Below are 21,970 nucleotides of genomic sequence, written 5' to 3' on the forward strand. Positions count from 1 at the left end.
CACTCAGCGCGGAACTACGCAAACGGTGACAATTGCTCACTTCCCGCACCCTGTGTCTACTTTCCCTCACCAGGTGGCACTGCGGTCGGGAAACACTTGCAGGACCTCGGGCGCAACGCCCAGTGTTTGATGGCCCGAGTCCGGACTTGTACCGGCGCGCGCCAAGGTCCGTCCGCGTGACCACCGCGGGCACCTCAAGTGGAGCGACCAGGCTCAGGAGAGCGCCACCTCAGGCGCGGGTTCCGCCATTGCTGTCATCTAGTGGCAGTCCGACACTAGAACTGCGTCGACAGGTGGCTGCCGGTCACGGTTACGACCGACTGCCGATGCGGTGACGTGTCGTGGCCGCGCTGGACTCGTCTCAGCGGCAGTGTGGAGCACTGGAACGAGCCGAGGGTGGACTGGTCGGCATTCCTCGTAGTAATCGCAACACATCAGCTACCCGACCGACAATACAGGGAACATGTAGACCACTTCCTGATAGCTTATCCCGCTATAGCGACCTCACTCCACGTAGAGTAAGTCCTCTCAATGTCTGGTTACGATCCAAACGCCGAACAGCACAAAGACCTACCGCCGTCCCCTTGGAGACTAGACCGAGCTCTCCCTCCGTTCGGCGGCCAGCGGCAACAGCGCGCACCCCTCAGCAGCTGGAGACGGGGCGAGCCTCTGCCTGTTGGCGCGCGGCGGGCCGCCCCGGTCGGCGATGGCGACAGCCACGTGGGACGCACCCTTCAACAGGAGGGCCGGCGACACCGTGTAGCGAGGAACATGCCGCCGTGCAGGCCACAGCAGACCATGCCAGCCGGCCATGGGAGCGCGGGAAACGGGGGGGGGGGGGGGATGGATGCTGGGCTACACAATATTTTTGAAAATTTAACATTGAGCCTACGGGCATTAACGAAAAAACGACAACAATGGCTACCGACCCTCCAGCTTTGGAGAGCTTCTGGCGCCCTCGACCGGGCATTACAGTACAAGAAGATTGCACATGAACTGGGTTGAAAGGCGTACAGCTAAGGAATACTATAAGGGTGTGGTTCTGTGTGAAAATATAGCCGGTTCGGGCTACGGCATGCCACTTCCAGTGGGTTCTAGTCGGATATTGGGCCCTGAGCTGCCTGCTTTCGTTGGAAGGAAACATCGGAACACATTTGCAATAAGCAGTCAGGCGAGCAGACACCTGGCCATTCAAAGCACGGCAGAGTTCTTTAGGTTAGGATGCATCATGCTAATGCTTGGGTGTTGAATTAGATTATCATCGCACTGGAGAGGTGGAACTTATTTTACCGCCACATTCAACGTGCAAAGTACTGATGGGGCCTTTCAATGCTCCTATCCGGTTAGCCACGACTAAACCGCCCATGCCACGAGCATTGAGCCATTAAGAAAAGAAACTTCCGGTTTATCGCAGTAGACTGAAACGGATTACGACATGTGCCCGCCGTTCATCAGAGCGATGAGCCGTAACGAATGTACGTCTCATCGCACATCTACCGACGCCAGTTCTCGCGTTCTCAGACATAGGTGGGTGGGGTTCTCGGAATGTGTTCACGAGCAGGGAAGCGATATACGGGCGGTGACGTCACCAGTCCTCTGTCGGAGGAGCAGAACGGACGGGTTGTTGTATGAATGCTACGAGCCTGATACGTACGAAAAGGCTTATGCGTAAAACAGTTTCTGGTGTCCATGAGCCGGTCATCTCACGCAGATCTGCTTTAACGATGTTAAAGTTATAACTGTCACATAGTTATTCGCAAGGAACTTAATCTATTCCGGAATTTCTCGATTAGGTGGGGAAGTGACAAACGATTACGATGCAGGCGCCATATATTTCAATGTAACTATATCAAACGTAGCTTCTCTTTTCGGGAAGGTTACGTGTACGCCCAAACTAATCCACTATCATAAGGAACAGGCCTCGTTCTATGGCCAAACTGGCGGCCCGTCTACTACGCTTAGGCTCATGCTACATTCACTGCTTTCCTCATCATACGCCTAAGCTGCCGCAAGCTCACATTGTGCGGGCCGGCCGGCGCGGCGGCACTGACCGGACCGCGCAGGTGCGGGGGGCTAGGTCGGCGGCGGCCCCGCCTGGGCAGGGTCTCCTGCAGGCCAGACGGGGTCGGCGGCGGCGATGGCGGGCCCCCGAACCGGGCCGGCGGGGGCGGGAAGCGGCCGTTGCGAAGACGCTCGATCATGTGCTTCTCCTCGGCGTCCAGGAACTCTGGCGGAGTAACAAGGCTACAGGTGCGGGTGTTGTGGAGATGCTCGATCATGTGCTTCTCCTCGGTGTCCAGGAACTCTGGCGGGGTAGCAAGGCTATAGGTGCGGGTGTTGTAAAGACGCTCGATCATGTGCTTCTCCTCGGCGTCCAGAGGGCAAAATGGGAGACGAATATACAAGTGCACGAAATGACAGGTGACCATGTTGAAAAGACAAATGTTGAGGACACTGCAGTAAAAGAACGATGCATCAGAAATCGGTCACACAGAACATCTTCATCTTAAGTGACAGCGCCGCTGAGGCCTGAAAACTGCGCTGGAGACTATAGTCTGAAATATACCTGTTTTCTGAGGTATGAGATCCGGATCTTGCTTTTCCTCGAAGTTCCCAGACTCGTCCAAGTTTCTGACCAGCTGGACATGACATATGCCTTGTTGGCTTTCCTGTGAATGATATTGCACACTTACCAACTCGAACTGGACGTGTCTTAAAATGCGAGTAGTCCAGCAATCAAATCTTTTCGCCATATTCATAACACGAGACAACACACGTAGACGGGTTCTTAGCTCTTCAGCAACTTGGCTTCCCCAGTTTAGTTTATCTCTTGGAACTGTACAACTCGCTCAGCGTAACAAGTTGACACGTGTTAGACATTCATACGGCATCCGCGGCAAGAACAATTATGCAAAGTTGTTCATCGCGTACGAAATTATTCCTTCCTTGTGAGAATAATTTACAGAACCGCGTCAAATAATACACGTTCTCAAGAAATGCGAATGGAATTCAGCGACACAACCCTCTATCCCCATCATCGCAGCTTTTGATAAAATGCGCCCTGCAGTGTATGTCTCTTTGCCGGCTTTGCTTGCTTTTAAGGCGCGTCGTACGTAGGTGCGCGATCCAAGGAAACGATAAATAATGAAGAGATGTTTAGAAAAATCATCAGAGCAGCTTGTATGACTTTGGATAACGTGGCGATACTGGATGTAAGCCTTATCGTGACTTAGATTATCACAAATCAAGCCGATCGAGCCGGCCGCATTTGGAATATCATTAAAACCATTTCGCAGGCCTGGACTGTCTGACACACCCACAGTGTTAGCGAGCATATTTAGCAATAGCATTGGATCAAAAGTGCCTGGCAAACGACCTGACGCTGGCAGAACGTGCCCGTTTCGTTGATGCAAATGACAAATCGTGTCGATAAAGCGTGTACCTTGGATCCACATGGGCAGAGGGTTCCTCCACACATCCTACAGAAGGTGACATTTGTATCCTTGCAACGCTCAACTGGGCACAGAACATAATACAAAGGTGACCTGTGATAAAATGGTATACTCAGAGTCACTCAAGAACATGCATCTAGGACTTGAAGAAAAAGAACATGCATCTTGAACTAAGAAGGCCATTTTAAAGATCGTTCGGTGCAATTAACAGCCCTACCATTACCACAATTAAACTCCTCTAGCTTCTGAGCTACATGTCCGCAAAGATGTGCAGGCTACTTCGGGGAGGCTATTTGAAGACCACACAGGCATCCATGACAATATACTAACGTCATTCAAATCCTGTCATTCTATTAGCCAAGAAAGAAATCAAGACCAAGAAAACTATCATCGTCGAGTCGCTCACATCTACTCTGGTCAGGAGGTCGTCAAATGGCTCTCAATCAATGTTGTGCAGGGTACGGTGCCGCAATCGAACAATGACGTGTTGATGAGCACAGTTACTACACAGATAAATTTTGTTGTCTTGGGCAGTCTTTTGCACTTAAAAGGATGTCGATAGTTATTGCTTCAATATCTTCAAATGGGAGGCATTCCCTTAAACCCTCATCTTGATAGCGGATCGATGTAATACCTGTAAGGTGTTTTGAAAATACGTCTCCGGTGAGACGGGCAATCGTGCCTGAATTTTCAGTCCCTTATAAGCCATCCAATGCCCGTGTTTTTGCGCCAGAAACGTGCCCCTAGCTGTTCTGCTTTCGGAGCAGCGGCGGTATTTGAGCAACACTGCACAGCGATGTTCGGCCAGTGCAGGTGGCGGGCGGCAACAGACGATTCCACGGGCCGCCCGCGGCGGGCTGACTCTGTTGCATCAACAGGGTCATTCAGTCATATCATTAAGGTATGTTCAAAACACGCAAAACTATACAACATCGTACTTAAAATTTACTACCAAGACCTCTATTCAGGTTGTGTGTGCTACAAGGCATTGTCTTGAACATATGAGCATGCAAACCTGAAAAGTGATACTTTGGAGATAAGTTGAAATTTAACCCGGCATAATGAGATCAATTATTGACCCAGCAACATAGAACTTATTCCAAATAGCGGGATCCTGTTGAAAGCAGCCTGTGCTGTTTTCCACTAAGCTCTATCTTTCTTAGGGTGGAAGCGGCAGACAGGGCCGCATCGACGCCCATCACTTTACGTTATGAAAAGCGGCGAATCTGGGCGAGGGTTAATGACTTGCAATAGCTAGCGAGCGATTTTCCGTACCCAGTCGTGGACATTCATACCACTACTACCGAGCAGTCTCCGCCCCTTGGTTTGTTGTCCCATGTCGCCGCCGCTGCAGCACCATGGTAACGCCACATAATGACATCAACTTCAGTCAAAAGTTGTTGGCGAACTGATACTCTGGGTCGGTCGGACTCCGCTCGGTAGCCAACTTTGTCACCGGCAAGTCCTTGCATGTGATCGCGGAACATGTGCCGTGTTCATATACACGCTGCCGGGATTTCCTGTCATTGGCAATGCAGCAGATAGACAACGCGTCCCATGCTGTTTTTCAGGCGAGTGCTGATCATTTTAGCAATTCTAGCAATGGACCAAAAGGAGCTTTGGGGCGGGTGTGCCGACCGGCCGCGGGACCAAGGAAACTAATCATCGCCTCCGCAAGGTGTCACGTGGGGCGCGCAAAAACTCGTACCAATTTCAGTTATTCACTACTGTAATACGTTGAAGAAAATCTCTTCATCAGATTTCGATGGTTGTGGGTAAAGAATTTGCAACAGTTGACGGACGATAACGCACACCACTCTATTTATACAGTATTAAGAAAGAGAGAGGGAGAGAGAGAGAAAAAGAGAGAGAGAGAGAGAGGGATACTTCAGTTGCATACTATATAATTACCTATTTATATATATATATATATATATATATATATATATATATATATATATATATATATATCCCTGCCTCTCTCTCTCTCTCTCTCTCTCTCTCTCTCTCTCTCTCTCTCTCTCTCTCTCTCTCTCTCTCTCTCTCTCTCTCTCTCTCTCTCTCTTCTCTCATCTCCCCCTCCTCTCTCCTCTCTCTCTCTCTCTCTCTCTCTCCTCTCTCTCTCTATCTCTCTCTCTCTCTCTCTCTCTCTCTCTCTCTCTATCTCTCTCTCTCTCTCTCTCTCTCTCTCTCTCTCTCTCTCTTCTCTCTCTCTCTCTCTCCTTCTCTCTCTCTCCTCTCTCTCTCTCTCTCTCTCTCTATCTCTCTCTCTCTTCTCTCTCTCTCTCTCTCTCTCTCTCTCTCTCTCTCTCTCTCTCTCTCTCTCTCTCTCTCTCTCTCTCTCTCTCTCTCTCTCTCTCTCTCTCTCTCTCTCTCTTCTCTCTCTCTCTCTCTCTCTCTCTTAATATATGTCTCTTCTAACTAGAGGTCAAGCAACGACGTAGTCTTTGCATATTTAGGACGCGGAGAGAGCTGCTTGTTTTGAGCCGTATGGTCCTCCGCAGGCGACGTCGGAACATGATCTCAGGCGCACATTGGCTTAACGAAGGAAGGGATTTACTGGTGGTTCAAGGTTCAAAGCTTGCGCAGACTAGGGGAAATGAATGTTGATTTTCGTTGTGTACCTTAGCTGAAACTAAGCAAACCGTGCAACAGCATGGCTGGCCCAAGTTCCACGCCCAGTGGTGCATAGAGGTACATGGCTGTTTCCGCAAAGCCAGCACACCGAAGAGCAGCTTGAGGAGGGAAAAGTACGGTGTGTACTAGAAATCACTGGAATTTCTTACGCGCCCAGACAAGAGAGAAATTGGATCATCAAGAGAACAAGAGAAATTGGATCATCCCAGTGTGATATGATAGGGCATTACTCATCACGCGACGATGGGGCATGCAACATCACCCAACATTACACATGTGGCCAACGATTGTAAAGCACAGGTTAAATTAGCCTTTATAAGGGATGCCACTTCATGATATAATCGACACCCCTGACCGGTCACCAGTCAGCTCCAGGAGTACACCGAGAGTACACTGGCACGTGTGACCTCGTACCTTGCCGCGGGGTCAATAGGTCACCAGCTCCAGGAGTACACCGAGAGTACACTGGCACGTGTGACCTCGTACCTTGCCGCGGGGTCGCGTGCGGTACCTCCTGGCGCCGACAATGGTAACGGCTGTGAGCACCAGGGCCGCCACCAGGCCGATCAGCACGCCCAGTATTGGCGTCATCTGCAGCATGTCCAGCAGTGTCCCTGCCGAAGGGCGGACGGCGCTGAGTGAGACCTGGCCCGGGGAGTCCAGACATGAGGTCCGTCCCGCACGGGGAGTTCGGAGACGAGGTCCGTCCCATACGGGGAGTCCAGAGACGAGATCCGTCCCGCATGAGGAGTCCAGAGATAAGGTCCGTCCCGCACGGAGAGTCCAGAGGCGACGCTTGTTTCACACAGGGAGTCTAGAGACAAAATCTGTCCCACACGGGGAGTCCAGAGACGAGGTCTGTCCCACACGGGGAGTCCAGAGACGAGGTCCGTCCCGCACGGGGAGTCCAGAGACGAGGTCTTCCCACATAGGAGGTCCAGGGACGTCTGTCCTGCAGGGGGAGTCCGGAGACGGGGTCTGTCACACACGGGGAGTCCGGAGACGGGGTCTGTCCCACATGGGGAGTCCAGAGACGAGGCCTGTCCCGCTTGTGGACGGATCCATCCCGCGGAGAGTAGACACACTGAGCCTGCTATAGGCGACGCCTGATGGTGATAAATGTATCACGCTTTCTGGTGACCGTATTTATGCATGCCACTTTAAAACGATGAATGTGTAACAATTTACGGCGAAAAACGTCCGGCGTTCCCTAATGATGGCGTAATGCGAGTGGAATGGTGCGACGAGCGGCAGTCAGTGGGCGCCTGTGTCATGCATGAAATACCCATGCAATCGCTCCGCGACCATCCGCACACGTCCCCCCCCCTCGGCCTCCTCCCCGTCTGCCGTGGCAGGACTCACTGTGACCGGTGCCACTGTCCGGCTCTCCCACCAGCGTGCGCGCCACGAGCGTGCTGGCCCTGCTGCTGCCGCGCCGGTTGAGCGCGAACACCGACAGCCGGTACTCCTGATCCGACACCAAGTCAGAGGCGCCCAGTCTGCGGCACGCGCAGCTGCCGTGAGCGGTGGTGGGGAGAGGGGGAGGGGGGCGGCCGCTGTCGGGCGAGTTCGCAGGCGGACGTGTCGGACACAGAGGCCCGGAGGAGCGGGTCGATACCGTGGACCCGTGTGGGTCAGTGGGTCTCCACGCCTGGGCGCCTGTGGCCAACCCCGATCTCATATGACGAGCCCGTGAATCATATTGCTCTGCATACTAGGCGAGGTCCATGGCAAGTGAGGACACAGTTGCGGCTAAATTTCTCCCGGGCAAGTGAAGACACATTTGCGGCTAAATCTCACCCGGGCGAGTGGTGACAGTCAATGGAAGGCACGTCTGGGCAGCAAACACCGCTTGGATACCGCCCCGAGCGGCTGTCTCGCAGGGGAAACCAAAACGGAGGACGACTCTCACGGAGAGTGCGCGGGTCCGCAGACGCCGCGACTTCGAAACTAATAGTTTGAGCTGCACTGCACACGCTTTTGAGGTGGCAAGTGATCGTATTGTGTTATGAATGTTTTTACCCTCAAAGCAACCAACCATCTTTCAGTCGGTCGCAGGAGCAAGCTGGAAGCATAACCAGAGGCACGAGGTTCGGTTTCCGCCATGCCCGTCCTTTGTACCAGGAGGAGAGGCAGACGACGCCATGTCGCCTCAGCGGCTGAGAGCGCCGTAAAGCCCCAATAAAGCAAGCCCAGAGCGATGGTCACGCTGTTTATTTCCATCACCTCAGTCACATTAGGCTTGTGCAGTTATTTCAGGAACCGGCATCTCATGCTCTCTTGGAACTGTTCTCTATTCCGAGCCCAAGGTCATCAATTAAGGCTTTTCACTAAATGTGTTTGTTCTCCGAGCGGATTTGGCCTTCAAGAAATGTGTGATTTACATTCCAAAGGTGGTGACACTATTCCAAGCTTGGGGCCGCAGCTCTCACCCATCTGCGCCAGAGTTCCACATCGTGTTAGACAGCGTGACGCGTTTGTCTCCTTTCTTGGGCGCGGCGAGTGTAAGCTATTTCCGTACGTGAAACTAAAGCCAGCTTCCAGTGGAAGCTGACCATGTACCTTTACATGCCCACGCAATTGTCCAGCGTTTGCTGTCTCCGCGGCTCATTTGGTGGGAAAACGGACACCAGACTGTGAGGCAAGCGCGTCTGCTCGCGTCCAGAGACCGCACTCAATGTGACCTGTCGAAGGCGGCCGATGGGCGACTGGCCGAGAGAGCCAGGCGGGAACGGGACGGTCGTAGCACGACCATACATTTCAACCAGACTCTGCCGGCGAAACTGGTCCGCTGCTCTGGGGCTGCTTTACTGCTGCGGCAGCTTCTGTGTCATCATAACGGACTGCTTTATTGCTGCGGCAGGGTCGGTGTCGTCAAAACATACTGCTTTCCTGCTGCGGCAGGGTCGGTGTCATCATAATAGACTGTTTTACTGCTGCGGCAGGGTCGGTGTCATCCTAATAAACTGTTTTACTGCTGCAGCAGGGTCGGTGTCATCATAACGGACTGCTTTACTGCTGCGACAGGATCGGTGCCATCATAACAGACTGTCTTTTACAAGGACTCTGAAGCATAAACCTCCTAAGTGCTCAGTCAGTCAAAGACCCTTAAAGGACCGTCCAGTGACGGACACCAGGTCGTCACCGACCTCCAGCTGACATTGGTCCGTCACTTACCTGGCGCTGAGAGCTCTCTGCCGTTGATCCGGGCAGAGCTGAGCTGACGCCGGTGCATGTAATCGCTCTGTGAATTAGGTCACTGGCCTACGGCTCGCAGAGATGGCAATACTTATGGCTGATGTGATACTGAGGTCACCGCCCTGAGGCTGACGCAAGTGGCTAGTGACTGGCGTCTCTGGTATGGGGATGACGTAGATGACGTTGTTCCCCACCTGACTCGTAATGAGCACCACTAGAATGTGGGCTGTGATTGATCGATGACTTAGGCCACTGACCCGTGAAGGGCTCTGCTGTTCTTTACCTGATGCCACTGTCCCGTGCCTGGTCCGTGTCTGACCTCCCTGCCTGATCTAATTCATGTCTAACGTCGCTAACCTGGTACTGACGTCACTGACCTGGGGCTGACGTCACCGACCTGGGGCTGACGTCACTGACCTGGGGCTGGCGGAGCTGACCAGGAGCTGACATCACTGACCCGGGACTGACGTCACTGACCTGGGGCTGGCGGAGCTGACCAGGGGCTGACATCACTGACCCGGGACTGACGTCACTGACCTGGGGCTGGCGGAGCTGACGTTGCTGTGGAGCCTAAGGTCGTCGGCGCCCCGCACCTCTAGCCGGAAGGTCTGCGGCAGGCCGCCGTCGAAGCCCGGCCGGCAGCGCACCCGCAGGCCCGAGCTGGAGCGGTCCGAGACCTCACACGAGGCTGGCGGGTCCGGCACGTCTGATCGAGGGGGAGCAGGTCACCACCACCCGGTCGCAACAAGTGGGACACTTGTTGGGAGCGGCACCATGCTCCATGCACGGCGTGGTTTAACTCATAGTGATGTGTCTGGAAACATAAACGCATCTGTTGACGGGTTAGCGGTTTGCGTACACCATTCAAAGAGCTCAATGTGCATCCCTGAGCGCCAGAAAGCAAGGAGCGGTGAAGCTATGTCATTTTGACAAATACCTCGCAATGAGCTAACACATCTATCGTAGAGACACGCGTTCCAAAGAAACAGTTGATCCACCGCCCCTGTGATTGAAACAGAGCATGGAGTTGCTTGGCGCGTAGTTAACCCCCATGCACTCGAAGCCACATATTCAGACCGAGCCCACACTTCAGTCAATACCCCATCACCATAGTCCGAGCTGAGCGGGGCTTACGTGACGACGCGGAAGAAGTGCTCGGAGGAGCAGGCACAACAGTCGGCCCTTACAGTGTAAGCAGCACCAGCCTCGTCCAGAGCCAAGACGTTCGAAGACGAAAAGGGGCTTCTCCCCATCGCTCTTTGCTGCCATCGCCTCGCAAAAGTTTGCGTGCTATCTCTGAGCGCTCCCCGGCCCCATGGCTCGTCGGCGTCGGTTCGCCTCACCCGACGCTTTGATGACGTAGCTGCACGCCTCCTGCTGCTCGCCCAGTGCGTTCTGCGCCCAGCAGCGCAGCAGACCGAAGTCGGCCGGGCGCCGCGGAGTGTAGCTCAGCACGCTGGTGTTCCCCAAACCAGCGCCCAGCTCCTGCAGGGGACGCGAGGAGCCTGCCGACAGCGTTAATCCCTCAGGCCTGGCAACGGAGGCACGGGCAAGAGTGCGGGAAACGGACAGCAGGAGGTGGCTGTCCCGTAATCTTTTGAGCATTTCCTCTCGGTATTTTAAGAACGCACCGCTACCCAATGCTATCATGACTTTGCATGACAAAAAAGGTCTCTAATGTTCGAAAGCGCTTCAGTAATTTGCCGGGTACACTGTCCCAGCTTTGAGTCAGTTCGTGCACTCCAGGCCAATGGATTGTGAGGGGCGTTGGTCATGTCAGGAAGCAGCGGCGGCTTCGCTCGGAAGGAGAGAGATGTGCCAGGACAGCGAGCGGCGACACGGAGTCCACGGCGGGGCTCCGGTAGATGGGCACGACCGGAATCGACATGGATTCCACACAGTGGGGGTCGGTTACACGTTGTTGTGGTGAATGTAGCCTGCTAGAAAGGGTTGGTTGAGACTAGAAGAAGCGACAGGTCTGGGGATCAGAGGGCACGGGAAAACGGCTGGTGAGCAACAAGGTCAACAAGAAACAAGGTCAGTCGACCCCCGGCCGCCAGGTTCCCAAGGTTCCCAAGGGATCCGACAGCCTCCATCGCTCTTTGTGGACTGCGAACGTCAGCCACGCCTGTTGCGTAGAATAACGCAAACGATCACCACGGCGCTGGCGCTCGCCAGTGCGAGCATCATAAGATGGGAAAATGTGCCCAGATGAGAGGCAGTTCATCATCAGACCAGTCGTCACCGTCCGTGATATGAGGGATGACCACAGTGATTGGGTTTCTAGATGATAAATCGTTTTCAATTACCGATTATGCAGCGTTCAAGGCTCGCGAGCCCCACACCACACCAGATATAAATCAAACCGGCCGGAAACAGCAGCAGAGAACCCGCAAAACTCTAGCGTCCATTGCCACATCAGACCAACCAATTAGCGCGCAACGCGGTTTTTTGGCGCTGAAGCGTTCAAGCGCGCCATACCTGAGCTGTTGAAGCTCCACCTATACTTCTCCGGCTTGGGGTGGGACATGACGGCGCAAGTGACGTTGAGCATGTCCCCTCGCGCCGCCTCGAACACTCGCTCGTGCGGCGACTCGCAGAACGGCACGTCTGAAGGGAGACATCGGTGCGTTCCAAGCTAAGCTGAGCCATACACTGTACATCAGCATACCGTGGCCTCATTATTGAAAGCAGATGCAGAGATGTAATGCAGGTAATGCAAGCAATACTGTAAATCTGGTCTAATTTTATGTAAATGCAATTTAGTGTTATGCAAATTGAAGTTATCGCTGCGCAATTACGCCATGCAAGTAATGACGGCATTAAGTTTGCAAAACATCGTCCCACAGTCGACCAATCAAATTAGCGCCGTACCCGGCCGTGCTACCTTACAGCCCGTCCTCGCGGGCCCCCGTGGCGCGCCAGACACCCCGCCAATGCCCGCTGCGGCCTCCACACTCCGTGTCACCTCACATCCGGTCCTCTCGGGCCCCCGTGTCACGCCAGACAACCCGCCAGCGCCGGCTACGGCCTCCCCTCTCCGGGCGCCGCCGCGGCAGCTGGTCCACTCACGCTGTACGCGTACGGCGACGGCTCCGCTCTCGGTGGTGCCCAGGCTGTTGGTGGCCGAGCAGGTGTAGTTACCAGAGCTGTGCGGCCCGACGTCAGTCAACGTCAGCTCCTCCGCCCCGGGCCGCACGCCCAGCGGCGATTCCGTCAGCCAGACAGTCTGTAATGCCAGCGGAGTCAGTTCGCCCAGACTCTGTCAGTCAGACAGCCTGCAACGCCAGCGCAGTCAGTTCGCCAAGGCTCTGTCAGCCAGGCAGTCTGGAACGCCAGCGGACTCAGTCCGCCCAGACTCCGCCAGCCAGACAGTCTTTAACGCCAGCTGATGCAGTTTGCCCAGACTCCGTCAACCAGACAGTCTGTAGCATCAGCAGAGTTAGTTTGCCAAGACTCTGTCAGCCAGTCTGTAACGCAGGCAGAGTCAGTCCGCCAAGACTCTGTCTGTCAGACAGTCTGTAACGCCAGCGGAGTCAGTTCACCCAAACTCCGTCAGCCAGCGGTCAGTCCTCTCAGCTCGTGAGGCTCGTGGCTTAACTTCGTCGAGGAGTGTTCTCCGCCCAGCACCAATCGCAGTGTGGTAATCGATTCGCTTCGTCAATTTCTGATAAGCCTGCCGTCAGAGAACGGCAAACCCAGCTCCGAGGATCTCGTGCAACATTTACTGGGTGATTAAACATGGCAGGTGAGTTAAGGCAGGCTGCCACGTGTTCTCCATCCCTTCCCCCCCCCTCTCTCTCTCTCTCTCTCTCTCTTTCCTTCTCTCTTTCCATCGCTCTCTTCCCCATCTCCTCTACCCACCTCCTTTCCCCTCCCTCTCCCTTTCTCGCTCAGCTTCACAAAAGGTCACAACCGGAACTCAAACCGCAATGGGAGTGTCAGATAACCTGGGCTGACGGCGACAGAAGTGGAGTACTGGAGACACCGTACTCAGCGATGTATAGGATCATTAGAACAAGTCAGCGTCCACTGCAGAAGGAAGCCCGTTACTAAAACACAGCCAGCGCTGCGTGCTTCTGGCTGATATCATCCCAAGCAAACCCACACCTGGCGCCAGGCCAAGGGTCGGCAGACACCCCACTCACGTCATGCCTCCAGCGGACGCGCGTAGCTGGCGGTTCTGCCCGGACCCGGCACAGCAGCTGGACCGTCCCACCAGCCACCGAGTCTCGCTCCGGGCGCTGGGTCAGCGTCACCTCGGGAGGATCTGATGGACAGACTCAGAACGTCACCACCGGCGGATCTGATGGGCAGATTCAGTACGTCACCACCAGCGGATCTGACGGGCAGACTCAGTACGCCACCACCGGCGGATCTGACGGACAGGTCTGACGGGCAGACTCAGCACGTCACCACCGGCGGATCTGACGGGCAGACTCAGTACGCCACCACCGGCGGATCTGACGGGCAGACTCAGTACGTCACCACCAGCGGATCTGACGGGCAGACTCTGCACGTCACTACTGGCGGATCCCACCGGCTTGCAAGCCGCCACGACGGATCTGACAGGCAGATCCTCTATCTCACCACAGGCGGATCTGACGGCCGGGTCTCACAGTCTGTCATAAGCAGAACTGACAGTGAGACCCCCACACGCTACGCCGCCTGACGGATCCTACCGTCAGACTGTACTTCACCACAACGTCCGGCATGCCATTCCAAGTTACCCTCCAGTCGGCATGCTCAATTATTTACTGGCTTAACTTGTTGATGGCCGAGAAAACACGGACGGTGTGCTGCGGTCGCTCAGGCGGCGCTCCCGTGGTGCGTTTTGAAAGAACTCAGGCTAGCGATTTTGGTTTGTATTACCAGCATACGATCAATTTGGTTTGCTAAGAATAATGGTGCATCATGTGCCGGGTCGAAGAGTCATAAGCATGAAGCAACCAAAACAGATTGTGTATTTTAGAAGATGTCAGCTCATGTCAAGAGACAGCTACCAGTATGAAGACAGGCTGAAAATGTGATTGGCGACGAGCCACGAAACATTAAACAACCTTTTCCAACTAACAAACATAGGCAGCCACAAGCCTTTGCTTGTTCGAATGACAGCTTATTCTCATCAAACGTTTGGTATGAAAGTTTTTACGCGCATTCAGGAGAATGGTGATGGATTTGTTTGCCCAATACATTTCATGAAGGAAAATCTGTTTCCAACAATGAGGTCTTTTAACTAAACACTCAATACTTTACATAAATACTTCCCACATTGCTCCGAACAGTTCTGATACCATCATGATTTGGCGCACAAGTCGTTTCTAGATCGCGTCTCTGAGTGTCGTCCTGTAATGTTTTTCAAGATTAGTGAGGAGCATTAATGCTGTGAGGACGTGTCGCCAACAAATATGCGACTTAGGAAGTTGCTTGAGGAGTCATTTACATAACAAGGAACTAGTAAGGCCATCTCGTCAACGCTAGAAGCAAGCAGACTTTACAAGCGGAGCGGGTCAAAAGATTCTGAACTTTTTAACTCACGGATCTGTTAAAGAGAGTGCTTTACATTTGTATGCGCTTTTGAACTGAAATAGCCGTCTTGAAGCTGATTCGGCGCAGTTCACAGCCCTGCCCTTCTCAAGACTATACCATACTGGTTTCTGATCTAGGCGGCCGCGGAGATGTGCTTACTACTTCAAGGTCTCCCAGGCATCCATGACGCTGTAATATTGTCATTCAAATTATACGATTCCATTAGCCATGCGACGATCACGGCCAAGCAAATTGCAACTGTCGAGTCGCTCATATCTGGCGTTCGTGAGCTCGATTTCCAGATGTATCGGCAGGTACTTGGCTCTTAATCAGTGTTGTGCAAGGTACCATGACGTTGTCAAACAATGCCATATGCGGAACATAGTTACTAAACAGAGAAATTGTTTCCTGAGCAATATTCTCTTCTTAAAAGTATACCAGTAGTTAAAAGTGAGCTTATTTCATCATATGTGATCAAACATCGTACAATCAATATTGTAAAATGTGGAACATTCCCATTCAGCGCAAATGAACACTTAAAATAACGTTTTTGACAGCAAAGCACAAACATTTTCAACCACGTTAAGTCCATCATTTGCACAACGTGCTCATATGACTATGTTATCAATGTCCAGAAATACAACTAATCCACACTTCACGTCTCACCCATATCCATGGCGGGGTCGGAGTTTTCATTCCAGTGATGTGACCGGCAACTAGCACATTTTTTAACCAACCCGCACCGGACCGGCATCTGGCACCACCGCGCTGAGCCAGGGGTTGGGGATGGGGATGGGGTGGGGTTGGGCTGTGGCCCCAGTATCTTGTCTTGCATGCATCGCACGAAAAAGTAACGATAGCGTCAGAGGAACCTCACCGAGGCAAGCTGAAAGCACTTACAGTGCTTGACCTCATATTGACTTTAAGGTCGCGGTAGTTGTAGAGATGGCAAAGTATGTCGATGGATATCCGAAAATCGATATAAAACTGTAAATAGAGAAAACGAATTTAAGTGACGCTTATCAAGTCAAGGGTTAGGGATTCCATTGATACCCCTTCGGACTTTCAGCATGGGTCAGATCAGGCCAGAGCAAAGTAAAAAAAACGGTGCACATGTACAGGTCTTACACCCTCGTTCTCCCCCTACTCATGATCACAGTTTTCCCGATTATCTGTATTTTCTAACGGCCTTAATGAGATACCGAAACACTCTTGAGATGCTCAACCACCTTTGAAAATGAGCATGGGGTGGTTTAATGTTAACCAAGGCCAAGGTTAAAACGATCTGAATAAAAAGCTCTGCAGGTGTCTTTATAAGCGGTAGAATGCATTCCCAGGGTAAATGAATTCAAGAAAAGGTCATGCGAAATCAAGTGAGGTCACCATAAATTTTGCTCTGTTTCTGCTTCAGGTGTTATTTTTTGCCTGGCAGGCCCTGGAAGAAGCCCTACAGATAACACGTCATATTACAAAAGACCTATTTCAGTCAAGATGATCGGAGAAGACCTCTTCTTCAACCTCTTCTTTGGAGACCATGTGTGATAAACTGGCTGAACTTCTGAAGTTTATCAACGATCGTGGGCCTCACATCACCTGGGACTACTCAGGCTGTTTGGGCCTCACATCACCTGGGACTACTCAGGCTGTTTGAGCCTCACATCACCTGGGACTACTCAGGCTGGTTTTTCCTGCGAAGTTTTTCTTCTTGGTATAGACACTTTATGTCGCAGGCCTTCCGGTGTCTAATGAGCATGATCCTCTCATTGAGGATGACTATCAGAAGTCCTGCGACGTGAGGAGGCGTAGTGTAATCTGTGAGCAAAGTGGGGATGATTGCATTGTCTTAGCGTGTCAAGCGCGCCAACTGAAATTATACCGATAAGCACTGATGTATTAATGCAGATCAAATGCTGATGGATTAGGAATGAGTACGGTTTAGAGGAAATGAGCATTTGAAATTCACCTTTAGCGTTGCTTTTAATAGCTGCAGACACTCATTAAAGGCTGAAAAAGGCTGCCGCATGCACTGTTGAGCTCACATGCGGTCAATGATCACAGCTGACCTCCAATGGTTTATTTCGTTCTATCTTGTGACATAGGATTATTTTGGTCATGAAACTGAATCCAGCGTCTTGTTTGTCCTTATGAACAGAGAACTTGTTGATTCCTAGAAAATCCCTCTCTGTTTCAAATCTGCCTTCTCTGGTGGCTACTAGGTGACCTGGGGCAGATCATCTACATTCTGGTAGTATGATGGTGACACATGTTTCGGGTCATGTTGCCCAATTTATCTCAGGGATACATCTTGCTCAATACATAAGCGCTGGTGAAGTCTCCAAAAGGGCTATCAATTCACTTGATCGAATGCTCTTAAAATTTTACGAAACATTCAACATTCACAAATTTGACGTTAACAATGCCTTACACCTGTAAATGTTATTGAAATTGTGATGCCCGTGAGAAGGCTGTAAGCGGTCAGTCTTACTTTGATGTTATAACCTTTCATCCCGCTTTGCTATTCTCCCTGCATTATTTTGCAAGGTCGCTGACCGAATATTTGGTTGGGTTTGAATACATAATTTGACGCAATGTATCAAAATGAGCAGGGTGCAAGCATTGCAGAATTCAGTTATTTCTTTAATAATAAAATCATCACAATATACTATCAAATGTATGTAACAATATGACATATAATATATGACATAATAATAGCTAACATAAAATAATAATATAATAATAATATCCTAATTCCTGGGAGAAAAGCCAGGAGACTGGAGATGAGATGCGTTGATACTTCGGCAGCATGCATTTATCAAAACAAATAGCAAAATCGAATTCACTTCTTACTATGAACATAAGATTTCACTTTACAATTCAATTCTGCTATTCGTTTCGATAAAGATATGTTACCGGAATGTCAACATATATATATATATATATATATATATATATATATCTCTCTCTCTCTCTCTCTCTCTCTCTCTCTCTCTCTCTCTCCTCTCTCCTCTCCATCCCTCATCTCTCTCTCTCCCCCTCCCCTCCTCTCCTCTCTCTCTCTCTCTTCTCTCCATTCTCCTGTTTTTTTTCCCGAGGAATAAGGCTATCACTACTGTCTTGTTTACATGCATAATGTTTCTCGCAAATGGACTTAAACGCTTACATTCTAGGTATCGAAAAACTTGCACTCTAGATTTTGAAGAGCTTCGCGGTCAGAAGTGTTGCCGGCAAACGCAGACGAGATCAATACACGGAATCCCAAAAACAGCTAAATTGGCCCAATTTCGACGAGGCTGTCACCCACCACGACTGCATATGTTTGCATCGCGCCATTTACGTGCCTGATGGACCACGGGTTATCAGTAATCTGATCAGGCTCCAATCTGAAGTATCTCAGTGACACACCAGAGTCACCAATGACGAAACTGTACTGCAGACGAGCGCTGTTTAACATCCTCGCTTAGAGTGCGTGAAATGGGCATTGCCCTATTGAGCCGTGGCGGCGTGGAATCGCCTCCCTGCTGTCACGCGCCAGTGCAAAAACTTAAATGAATTCAAGGGCAGAGCAATGTCTTTCATCAGAGAACTTACCTTAACTGACCAACTGGCCATGACGTGCAGGTGCTGATTGCATCACAAGTCGCTCATGTTTTACAACACCGTTTGTGTTTGGCTGGCGTAGCGTCTCATTTGCATGTGTTGCGTGTTTCATGTTCCTTTGTGTAGTATGTACTGGTGCGGTGTTAGAATAGCCACGTACTGGATTTCGCCAAGGCTCGCAATAATAATAAAAGTAATCAAAATTTCAGAGTACCGCGCCTTTTTGTTTTTTGGCACTTGACGAAAACCGAAGGGGCATCCGAACGTCCCCACTCCTCCACGGGCCTGGCACGGATCAAGTCGCGCGGCAGGATTTGCGAGATGCGTACGGTTGTCATTGGGAGGAAACGTCTACACTGGTAAAACAATATACCAACGCCCGGCGTTCAACGATCATTTGAGTCACTGCACGTCAGATTCTGCAGGCCTTGAACCGTGCTGCATCACACAGATTTGATCTACATCGCAAGGGGAACCTTAGACTGCACTATGGATTTGGAATGGCACGTGGCACATCCGTCCTGCAGAGAGCCCGCGGCACGGCTGCTGCATCTATTTCACGGAGCTCTACTGGCTGTTAGCGCGATAAGCACCACAAATCAACCAATGTTATACGTCAAAGGCGTCATGCGCATCTGGTTAAGATTCCTGGCAAATTGATGATGAGCGCGCACGCTATCACAGACGGTGCCGCCTGGTTGTCATGCTTGGCCCGCCTTCTCCCTTTGCAATCGCCCCAATAAACGAGAGAAAAATCACCACTTACACTGCACGACGAGGGCCAATGAGTCCTCGATAACCTCGTCGCCGGCCAGCGGGTTGGCGGCGCGGCAGGTGATCGTTTGACCTTGATCGCTGACCCGGGGCGTGAAGGTCACGCTGGAGGTCGTGCCGTTGCCGGCGGCGCCTGGCGACTGCCGCTCGGCGCCCGCCAGGGGGCCGGCGCCTAGCCACCACGTGACCACCGGCTCGGGGTGCGACCCGGCGACCCGGCAGGTCAGCATGGTCGGTCGTTTGGCGCGGAGCGGCGCCGCCGGTGGAGCCAGAGACACCGACTGCGGCCGCACTGAAACGCACACCATCTCATCAGCGCTGTGCTCGGCGCCAGCTGCACCATTAGTGTAATGCGACGGCCGTTAAGCCCAGCGCCGGCTTCCAGAGCACCGTAAGCGGCCTGAAACCCAAATATTGTCTCTGACCGCCGCCCGTAAAGCTTCCGACACCCCGTTAATGGCGTTATTAATGGGACGAGGTTGCTGGCGCTGATAGAGCGTGCTGACTGTTGGCGCTGCCGCGCGGCGTTTGGTGCTGGACCTCGGCGTCAGGATGCAGATGACCGTCTGCGGGATGGGATGGAACGGCGGGCAACAGCGCACGCACGGCGGGAGGTCGCCGGGGCGCCGCCGGCCAGCGCGGTCACTTGTGCGACAGAGGACGGAGGTGACAGGACGACACATCGGGCCCGGCGGCAGCACGGACGACATAGCACCGACTGTTTGACGTGCATACGCATAACAGTCGGCAGGGTAGACGACGGGCTACATAACGGTCGGCAGGGCAGACGACGGGCTACATAACGGTCGGCAGGGTAGACGACGGGCTGCATAACGGTCGGCAGGGCAGACGACGGGCTACATGGTGCCATGACGACACCAAATGTAACCAAAAGCACGAGCGTAATGTTTGTGTCAACGGACAGCCATAGTCGCTAACTGTAGAGTAGTGCTCGTGAAACCTAAGTAGAATTATATTGGATCTATGCAATTGCCCAGAAAACGCGAGCATGACCTTAAACAAAATACACAGCGGGCACATCGATTGTGATACACTGTCAATTTTTGCAGGACAATTTTGACGGAAGTGAAAAGTCCCCCCAAAAATAGCACACTTTTCGACCGGCTGTTAGCGAGGATGGAATCCATCGTTTGCGTGTTTTCAACTGTCATGACGGAAATACACGTTTGCAGGCACTCGGCCTGGAGCCCAGTCTCACGTCGACAAAGTTTGCCGTCGCCCAAATGCCAACACTGAGCAGTGCTGCAACGCCGGCATCCACACTTCAAATGATTGACAGATTAGCATTTCTGCCGCACCGGTGATGCCCCACTGACGTAAATCTGGCAGCACCGGGCTGCCAGATCCAGCCGATCAGCCGCTGGTCGCTGTGACCGTACCGCGGCCTGTTGTCGGCGGCCGGCCGGCCTGCGGACGCAATTGGCCACATTGGCCGGCGCGGGTCGCCGGGCGCCAAATTAACTCGGGCCACCGCCGCCCGGCCGCCATCAGAGGCAGCGCTGGGGGCCGGCCGGGCACACGCTCGCTTGATTCGGCACGTCTGACGGCGGCAGGCGCCGGGCGCCGTCCCGCCTGCTGCTGACATGTCGGGTGATGACATGGCTACTGGGCACATGTCTAGCGGTGGCATGGCTACTGGGCACATGTTTTGCGCCATGGTTACTGGTCGCATGTTTGGGGGTACAGGGCTGCTGGGCAAATATCTGGCGGGGGTGGTAGAGGTGTGTGTGCTGGCGGCCCGAGCGATAACGACACGTGTATGGTGCAGGTCTCATGCGCAGCATGCCTGACCCGCGTGACGTGATGGTGGGGAAGCGTGATGCGTCCGAGAACGGTATGTGCAATGGCGACATGTCTGGCAGAGAAATGTATGAAAGTACCCCTAGCCTGCGTCTTTTGGGTGCGCACATCGTCATCTGTCGCGACAATTATCGTTTCTAATAGCAACCAACGTAAGGTACCTCCAGGTTAATAATCGGCATCTACAGAAAAAGATGAAATCAATCTAGATCTAACAGCTGCAGTAAGATTGTGGTGCTTTACATCGATTGCCCAAGGACGACATCTATCGGGAGGAATGTCGTTTCAGAGTAAACGTTCTGAGCAAATGAACAGTTGAACGTATCGCATACAAGGAAGAGCATTACACAAATAAAACTAAAATTATAAACAAAGGTATCGGTCACCTTCAGCTTCAGTTGCATCCTGAGCTGGAGAGTGTTGGTATGTCGTTGCCTACGCTGAGGTCCCGAATAACGGACTGACAATGCATCTCTGGTAAGCACACCTATGTTCTCGCGTTTGTTCTAGTTATGGAGCACGTAAGCTAATGTTGCTTATCGTCATTAAAACTCGTGAAGAGGATAAATGTTACCGTAGTGCAGTTAGGTGTTAAACAGCGCAGGTCAATCATTCCGCAGCGGAGGACGGAAGCGAGCGTGTGAAGAACGTAGCGTCATATCTCGTTCACAGCCTGACTGCACCTGCACATCTGATCTCACGTGCCTTGGCTTTTCTCCGCTCTTCTCAGGACTCAGTTCAGCACGCAAGTCCATGTCATGAACGGCCGCTGCTTAAGATGTTGTTCGTGTTCGGCGCGACGGTGTCACTGGATAGATGTCCCGTTCCGCCCGTCCCGTCCCGCCCGTCCCGTCCCGTCCCGATAGATGCCTGTCCCGTCATTGGACCGCTTGGCGAGCGCGCGCCGGCACATTGGCGAGAATCACCATCATCCTTCGCCCTGGGTGTAGGCCTGTTCCAGC

General features: G+C 52.5%; 2 protein-coding genes across 2 annotated transcripts in view; both read right to left on the reverse strand.

Moving 5' to 3' along the window:
• Nucleotides 1-1,831: 1,831 nt before the first annotated feature.
• Nucleotides 1,832-19,550, reverse strand: LOC119094131 (sialoadhesin). The gene is made up of 10 exons (XM_037217206.1): nt 19,180-19,550; nt 13,436-13,557; nt 12,360-12,516; nt 11,769-11,897; nt 10,631-10,792; nt 9,825-9,993; nt 7,452-7,588; nt 6,576-6,703; nt 2,567-2,669; nt 1,832-2,227 (listed from the first exon to the last, which is right to left on the reverse strand). Exons 1-10 carry the CDS (start codon nt 19,493-19,495, stop codon nt 1,965-1,967), a joined length of 1,686 nt encoding a protein of 561 aa, XP_037073101.1. The 5' UTR covers nt 19,496-19,550; the 3' UTR covers nt 1,832-1,964.
• Nucleotides 19,551-19,734: 184 nt separating this feature from the next.
• The window catches only part of LOC119094132 (cell adhesion molecule 1), a 47,390-nt gene continuing 45,154 nt past the window's right edge, over nt 19,735-21,970 (reverse strand). Inside the window, exons 8-9 of the mRNA XM_037217207.1 lie at nt 20,525-20,615; nt 19,735-19,753 (exon numbers count right to left, since the gene is read on the reverse strand). Of these exons, the coding sequence (XP_037073102.1) occupies nt 19,735-19,753; nt 20,525-20,615 (110 nt within the window). The remainder of the gene's footprint in view (nt 19,754-20,524; nt 20,616-21,970) is intronic.

The sequence above is a fragment of the Pollicipes pollicipes genome, unplaced genomic scaffold, assembly GCF_011947565.3.
Source record: "Pollicipes pollicipes isolate AB1234 unplaced genomic scaffold, Ppol_2.1 Scaffold_4002;HRSCAF=4701_pilon_pilon_pilon, whole genome shotgun sequence".
Lineage (NCBI taxonomy): Eukaryota > Metazoa > Arthropoda > Thecostraca > Pollicipedomorpha > Pollicipedidae > Pollicipes > Pollicipes pollicipes.

Coding starts and splice junctions, on each gene's coding strand:
- LOC119094131 (XM_037217206.1), bottom strand. CDS start 19,495: ATGGTGTGCGTTTCAGTGCGGCCGCAGTCGGTGTCTCTGGCTCCACCG. Junction 13,558..19,179: donor ATTGGCCCTCGTCGTGCAGT/GTAAGTGGTGAT, acceptor TCTGTCCATCAG/ATCCTCCCGAGGTGACGCTG. Junction 2,670..6,575: donor GCACGCGACCCCGCGGCAAG/GTACGAGGTCAC, acceptor TATCATTCACAG/GAAAGCCAACAAGGCATATG.